Source organism: Portunus trituberculatus, chromosome 9, assembly GCF_017591435.1.
Source record: "Portunus trituberculatus isolate SZX2019 chromosome 9, ASM1759143v1, whole genome shotgun sequence".
NCBI lineage: Eukaryota > Metazoa > Arthropoda > Malacostraca > Decapoda > Portunidae > Portunus > Portunus trituberculatus.
In genome coordinates this window covers 12,343,596-12,351,807 of record NC_059263.1, presented here as the reverse complement: position 1 = coordinate 12,351,807, position 8,212 = coordinate 12,343,596, and the positions used below count along the sequence as shown (strand labels likewise).

Here is an 8,212-nt window from a genome sequence, read left to right as displayed (position 1 = left end):
ATAGGGTCCCTCCACGCGCAGGACTGGGTAGCCGTGGGCGGGACCAAAGCTCTGTGACGTCACGGGGAGCTCTGCTGGGAGGTGCGCGCGCGCGCTCTCTCTCTCTCTCTCTCTCTCTCTCCTCCCAGCAGAGCTCCCCGTGACGTCACAGAGCTTTGGTCCCGCCCACGGCTACCCAGTCCTGCGCGTGGAGGGACCCTATAATTCAATGGGCCCTGGGTAGAGGATTCAGGGAGTATACAGTTCACGACTTAGCAACTCTTGCGCCAACATACGTACGTACGTACGTACGTATATACATATTTAAACTATCCCAGATGCCTTGCTCCTCGCACTTCATTATTTTCTAGTACGTGGACACAGCCGCCAGCCTGCTGCTACTATCGTTCCAGACAAAAGGCTTCGCCCTTACATCAGTACAGAATATAGACAGCCTTGTGCGAGTTCCACTGAGCGAGTGAAGGCTCCCAAACGCAAAACTCCCCCTGCTGCATCACACTCAACGGTGAGCTGCTGCTACTGCTGGTGATTTATTTATTTATTATTATTATTTATTTATTTATTTTTGTGTGTGTGTGAGTGTGTACAAAAATTAAGACGACACACACAGTAACAGTGATAGTAGAGGTAATGACAGTAGTTGTAGTTTGTTTAATGAAAACACATATAATAGCAATAATGATAATAACAATAATAATAATTATAATAATAACAATAATAGTAATAATTTAATAACGATAGAAACAATGAAAATGGCAACGGTAACAAGAAATTTAATGAGTATAAGCTCAAGTTTGAATAAATGTAAAGTTATCATTGTGGTGTAACATAGTTATAATGTGCATAGCGATAGAGAAGTATCGTGGTCCGTTTAATCTAATGAAATGAACAATTAATGTATAGATAAATATTCTAATGAAATCTTAGTGAATCTTATTCGAACAGGCAATATTTTGTGTATAACATGTTCTAACGGGAAACCAGAGCCTTGTGCAACAATCTGTGCCTTCGACTTGTAGCCAAAGGCACACCGGACGATCGTCGTCACAGGACAAGAATCCAGAACGTGTGGCTCAGTCTGCACCGCCACACGCACACAGCCACTGCTCCACCGGTAAGCACTAAAGACTGCGACCGTTCCGTAGCCCTGTTTCTATCGCTTGAGTCCTTTTGAATGTGAGAGGGGAAAACTAGCCAAGTGCAACAAACACGATTTAAATAAAACACTGAGATACCAGTCCCCGAACAAGGCAGTGAGAATTAACCTAAAGAATATGATAAATGTTTTGAAATCTCCCTCTTCAATGAGGTCAACTCCTAGGAAGATGAAAATACGGCAGTAGGCAGGAGGTTCCAGCGTTTATCAGAGAAAGGAATGAATGATGAGAGTACTGTTAACTCTTTGCGTTAGAGGTGTAAAGAATAGAGGAGAAAGAAATAAGGTTTTGTTCAGCGAGACTGAGGGAGGAGGGAAGGCATGCAGTTAGCAGGATAAGAAGTGCGGTTGATATGAAAATAGCGGTAGAAGATAACAAGAGGTACAGCATTGTGCTGGTGAGTCAGTCAGAGGGGAGGGGATGATGCGAAAAAGCTTTTGATTCAACCGTATCTGGGAGAGCACAGTGAGTTGAACACTCCCTTCCTTGTGAAGAATATTTCATTAACGGGTTAACCTTACTCAACCTAACCAAACCCGAAGAGTGAATGGATTAGGTTAGATCAGACCCCAAAAAAGCTGAGAATAAATGTTCTTCAGTCAGTCTTCTGTTAGTTATTCTTGTGGTGCTTTGGAATTATTTCATACCATAGATAATCCCTGTTGCGTTTCAAAACAATATAATAGTGACATCTCCTGCATATTTAACACATGTATATAATGCTGGTTAATACTTGTGTAGTTAACAAACTAATGCATTATAGTATAATAATTATACTATAATGCATTAGTCATTATTCAATTATACTATAATTGAATAATGATATTGCAAGAATCCGTCAGGTCTACACTTGATAGTCTATCTGTGAAATATGCCTGCCTGTTCTCGTGTGATCCTCATTCTATGGCATCCAAGCTTCCTATAATGAAAGAATTTAAAGTATTTTATTCTAATTTAGAAAAAAAATAATAAATAAAAAAATGAATTTCTAAGTTAGAAAAATGGTAGAATTTTACGTTTAAAGTAGAATTGTGCACTGGAAAAGAAATGAAGGAGTATTTAAGGGTTAAATACGTAAAAAGTAAGTTTGCGGGAAATTCTAAGCTTCAAAGAAAAACTTTACTTATTAGTTAATATCTCAAAACCTCTTACACATATCTGGATGCAATTTTGCACAGATCATTCCTGCCATGGGACCATCTAACTCTGGAAAAACGGTTGTTCTAGCTTTAGTATTTCAGAAGATGAGGGTCATACATTTCAGGCCTTTACCGCTAATCGGTCTTTCTCTACACTTTCTGTGCCGCTACACACGAAAGGAGCTTCTGTATTCTTCCTTTTTGTGCCAAAATCTTCAGTGGCGTGTCGGAAAAGATAGAAAGTAAATAATCTTCACTGAATAATTCTTGTTCACTAACTTTGGTAAGCGTCTTTGTTGATCAAATGTGTTGCCCTCAACTCTTCGTTCTCGTACCAGCAAAGTTAAAAGAAAATGTTTTATTAATAGCACTAACTAAACTATACCTAAAAAATCGAAAAAAAAAATCGTTTTTCTATTCCGAGAGACGAAATTAAAGGAATGACGCACATGTTTCCCTCCCTTTAAAGCAGTGGTTCTTAACCTGGGGGGCGCTCCCCCCTAGCGGGGCATGGGTGATTTCCAGGGGGGTCACGAGCCTCAGGTGAAAAGTAGACGTTTTTTCCATTTATGGGCAATTTTCATGACAAGAGCTCGTTGCTATCAAAACCAAGTACAGAAACCGCCTGAACGTTGAACGGGACTTATGTTGTGCACTCTCAAGCATTCGACCACGTATTCAAGATCTGGTAGCTAAGAAGTAGTGTCAAATATCTCATTAACCATGTATTCAAGATCTGGTAGCTTAGAGCAGTGTCAAATATCTCATTCATGCTTAGTAAATGGACTAAAAAGCCTTTTTTTATTTTATTTTTAAATCAGGGAGTAAAATTTGTCTATAGATGCAAGGGGGGCGTGGAGGGAAAGAGCAGTTCCTAGAGGGGGCGTGGTAGTAAAAAGGTTAAGAACCACAGCTTTAAAGATTGGTTTTAAAAGGAAAGGGACGACTTTCAATGGCCAGGAGACATTTTTCCTGTTATTAACACATTAACTTGATAATATTGGTATAAAATGAAGGATGAAAATTTATAGGAGTTTCCACGAGGGCTCTCCTTGAATACCAATGTTAATAATAAATGACAAATAGTTATTACAGAGAGACATAGAGTGGAAATAAAGATGTGATAATAGCAATACTAAACAAAATTGCTCAAGGTTTCTTTATACATTTTTGGATTGCCAGCGCGTTATAATTGGGAGTAGCTCGTTTGCCCCACTAGCTACTTTGGACTAGTGAAGGAGTTTGGGGCAAACAGTTTTATTGTACTTATTGAATTTTAAAGACAGACACGTGTTGATACGAACTCAATGTAAGGCCCCAAGCTGACGATAGTCGCAGTGTGGGTAGGGTGCTCGGCTCTATATCTGTGTGATGCATGTACTATGTATGTTTATTAAACATTCATTAAAAAAAAAAATAAAAAAAATATTCTCACCAAACTTAGTACAGTAATACACAATGGTATGTTAGAGGTACTCGCTTCTAATGAGTTGAAAATGTTGAGGATAAAGTTTACATTTATTTTTGTTCGTTCACTTTTAAGATAAATGTCTCAAGCTTTTTAATCTATTCTCAATAGGAAGATTATTATACACTTGTCGCTACACAATCTTCTATCTGATCGCCATTATGGCTTCCGTCCAGGTCATTCTACTGGTGATCTTCTGGCGTTCCTTACTGAATCTTAGTGATCCTCTTTTAGAGACTTCGGTGATACTTTTGCTGCAGCGTGAGACATATTAAAAGCTTTTGATAGAGTTTGGCACTAAGCTTTGATTTCAAAATTGCCCTTCTACGGTTTCTATCCTTCTCTTTCCAACTTTAACTCATGTTTCCTTTCCGACCGTTCCAATGCAGCCGTGGTGGACGGCCACTGTTCTCCTAAATCTATTAATAGTGGTGTTCCTCAGGGTTCTTTCCTGTCACCCACTCTCTTTCTGTTATTCATTAATGATCTTTACCAAACTTTTTGCCCTATCTGCTCCTATATACTCTCTCCACGTCCTTTCAGAGACGACCAACCCTTTAGGACAGTGGTTCTTAATCTTTCTCAGTGACCGTACCCCTTGATATCTCAGAAAAATTTCTCGTACTATACAAACATCAACTCAACTACTCACAGCTCAGTGCACGTGCAATATATGCACTGTGCTGTGCTATGTCACGTGAGCTGTACTCGTTGGCTCCTCTCACTCTCAGTGACAACCCAGAACAAAAGTGACTGAACTTCTGAAGCCAAGGATCATAGCCAGGACCAGCGCTAACACGAACCTTACGAGATCTCAAGAAAGCGTGTATGAAACCATAGAAAACGTAAGAAAATTGTTTACAGCACTAACTTAAAAAAAAAATTGAGAATTATAGTACGAGAAATGTTTGGAAAATATGTTTTGCTTTCTCATGGTACGAGTTATGTTCTGATGTTCTCTTTTTTTCGTATTAGACTCACAATATAACGAAACTCTCGTAAATATACGGTACCATTGCACTAGCTACCATGTCTCGTACCCCTAGGTTTAAGGTTTCGTACCCCTTGGGGATACAGGTACACGAGGTAAGAACCACTGCTTTAGAAAGTCAACAGATCACACAGGAACGCCACAGAACGCCTAACTTTTAATATTTCAAAAATTTCTAATTGGGGCAGAGAAAACTTATAGTAGTGTTCATTCATCTTCCACTCGACACAACCTTCCAGAAAACTATCTCCTGCTCTTCAATGACACTCAACCGTCTCCCTCTTCACACTGAATATCCTCGGCCAGTCCTTTACTCATAATCTTAACTGGAAACTTCACATCTCATCTCTTGCTAAAGAGGTGAGATGTGAGCGAGAAAAACTGGTGTCTTCGCCAGTTTTTCTCGCTCCTGCAACTGCTAACTCAGTACAAGGGCTTTATCCGTCCTTGTATAGAGTATTCTTCGCATGTTTGGGAGGTTTTCACTTTAACAGTTTTATTAGATAGGGTGGAATTAAAAGCTTTTCGTCTCCTCAACTCTCCTCCTATGTCTGACTGTCTTCAGCGTCTTTCTCACCGCCGAAATGTTGCATCTTCTATCTTTTATTGCTATTTTCATGCTAACTCCTCTACTGATCTTGCCAACTGCATGCCTCCCCTCCTCCTGCGGCCTCGCTACACAAGGCTTTCTTCTTATTCTCATCCCTATTCTGTCTAACTCACTAACGCAAGTTAAAAGTTAGCTTCTGTATTTCCATCTTCGTACAACTTGACTTCTTTTAAAGGGAGGTTTTAAGTCATTTCTCCCTGAATTTTGGTTAATTTCCTACTTTTCTTTAAGGGATCTAGCATTTTAAGTGGGCTTTAATCTATCTTTTGTTGCCCTTGGCTAGTTCCCCTCCTGCATAAAAAATAAGTATCCTCGCCATACTTGGTACAGACATAGAAAAAGGTAACTTGTATTTAGGCAATTCAAAGAGTTCATAAGGTCAAAAGGTTGATTAACGCCTGTACAAGGCATGGGTATCCATCTTCGAGTGTCCTCTGGTATCAAATATCTTGTACACTTCTTGGAAAAGCCGGATTTTCAGTCTAGAATTCGTGACAGATTATATGATTGCAGTTGTTTACACATTACAAATAAAAATAAGTACTGCCCATTGCGTACTTATGGAAAGATTGTGTCAGTTATGTATTTCTTCAGATACCTGGTGTTTAATCTTGACGCTTTCTTTTTTCCAGATTGTGAAGTGAAATCCACAAAACATGGCCAAATTTTTGCCTATTATTGGTGAAGCATACACCACAGTTGAAAGTGGCATTTTAATCGGGTGTGCTGGTGTGTTCAAAGTCTTTGGGGATGACAAAGCTGCCAGTGAATTTGTTGATTGTGCAGGCAAATCATGGAGGGAATACAGTGAAACAAGTGCTCTGGCAGCTCCTATCAATGCAATAATACATGACAGCAAGGGAGATCATAAAAAAGCAATGAAGATTAGAGATTCTTACCTGAATGCAGCATCATCTTGTGCAGATGGCATTCCTGTAGTGGGGCATGCTAAAGGGCTTGTTCACTATGCGATGGGCGACGTACAGAAAGGGCATAAGTCAATGGAAGCCTCTACAAGAAATGTGGCAGTTTTAGGCGCTGGACTTGCTACAGGGGGACTTGGTGCTGGAGTGGCTATAGGAGCTGTTGCTGGGATTGGTGCTGGGGTTGCATATGACGCCACAGCGACTATTGTTGATGATGCAGTAAACGGGGAGGACTCAACACTCCATGGATCTATTGCTTTGATTCGTCCAGATAGAATGAACCCAAATGAACTTGTTGGCGTTCTCATTGGTATTGTTGGTGATGGTCTAACTGGTGCAGGTGGAGCTGAATGGGGAAAAAATATTCGGATAAAAAGATCATTACAGAATGCTTACAAGAATTCACAGGATCTCAGGCAGACAGGAATTGATCATAAAACTGCAACTAAACTTACTATGGAAGCTGCTGAAGCGAGCAAAAAAGCAAAAGGAGCATTGAAGAAACAAGTTAAATATGCAACCAGTGAAGTTGTAGACTCAGCTACTGGTCAGAAAGGCGTTGGTCATAGTGGAAGATATAACAAGCAAATGAGGATGGAGAATTATGAAAGTTTTGGCTATAAATCCAAAACTGCTGCTAAAAAAGCCAAAGTTTACGGTGAACCATCTCATCTCCAAACCAGATATGAAAATGTTCAGCAAGTTATTCAAAACCTCAAGCTGCATGTGCTGAACACCCAGCATTTGATCAAATGGCGAACAAGAATCCAAATTACAACCCCAGGAACGTCACCACAGCTACTGTCTATAAGAATAAAAATAACTTTAGCACTGCACAACGCTGTAAGAACTGTCATGCCTACGGTCCTGGAATGGGAAACGTGGTTACAGATTGTATTCCTAACAGAACTCCTGTTCCCACTCCTGGTTATGAGGCACGTGGTGCTAGGTTTACCCTTGTTGGTATTGCCGTAAACAATGACGATGAGTATGAAACAGATAGTGACTGAAAGTTCAGCTTCATAACATTTTTTGGAGAATATGTGTGTGTGTGTGTGTTATATATATATATATATATATATATATATATATATATATATATATATATATATATATATATATATATATATATATATATATTGTTACGACCGTCATATATTTAATATATTGTAATGCATTTTAGCTTAAATTGTGATGGCGCCCTGATAGTAATATTTTCGTCGTGTATATTATTGTAATGCATTCAGGATGGCCTTTCTTACGTATATTTACCCATTTATTATTTTATTGTATGTTATATTAGTATTTCGTGATTTGTATATATTTATTTTATTAATGTACTTATATGCTTTATGTGTAAGCGGTTGCCAGTCGAAAATTCTAGAGAGAGTGTCGTGACGTCTTTATGAAAGGAAAGGCGATCGTGCCGCTGGCAATCAAATCGTCTTGTGATCACGCCCTCTGGCAGGTTTAAAGTGTTAGCCAATGGGTGCTCAGATTACATCATGTGACGTAATGTTTTTTCCTCGGACAAAGGCATGTGAACCGACGCCGAGCAGACCACACTGGCGTGCCTGAAGGGCATCACCTGTGACCGCCACTCCACTCCCCTCATCTCATATCTCATATCTCTGGCTGAGTATAAATTCTGATTTTGGTTCTCCTTGGCACTTATTTAAGTCACTGTGTTTAGTGACGTGTGAATATTGTGGGTGTTTTGGATGCTTACCCGGTATATTTGGTGATTTATCTTTATCCAGCGCAGGAGACGCTGACGGCCATTTTGTGAGCGGGTAAGCCAAGAGAGATTTTGGGTGTTTATTGTGGTTATATTACCTAACAATCATATTATTTGTGGTAATTTACTCATTATTGTGTGTACCAGCCAGAGGGGAGGGTAAGTGTGTGGTGAATTTATTTA

At 39.5% G+C, this 8,212-nt stretch overlaps 1 protein-coding gene across 4 annotated transcripts; it reads left to right on the top strand.

Moving 5' to 3' along the window:
- The first annotated feature begins 235 nt into the window (after positions 1–235).
- On the top strand, positions 236–7,359 carry LOC123501414. Of its 4 annotated transcripts, none has more exons than XM_045250234.1 (3): positions 237–505; positions 985–1,114; positions 5,998–7,359. In XM_045250234.1, the coding sequence occupies exon 3, from the start codon at positions 6,022–6,024 to the stop codon at positions 7,264–7,266; it is 1,245 nt and encodes a 414-aa protein (XP_045106169.1). In that variant the 5' UTR covers positions 237–505; positions 985–1,114; positions 5,998–6,021; the 3' UTR covers positions 7,267–7,359. The 4 variants fall into 4 exon arrangements, with proteins under 4 accessions (XP_045106172.1, XP_045106169.1, XP_045106171.1 ...); XM_045250236.1 differs by having other exon boundaries at positions 1,020–1,114; positions 5,998–7,348; XM_045250235.1 differs by having other exon boundaries at positions 946–1,114; positions 5,998–7,348.
- Positions 7,360–8,212: the final 853 nt, after the last annotated feature.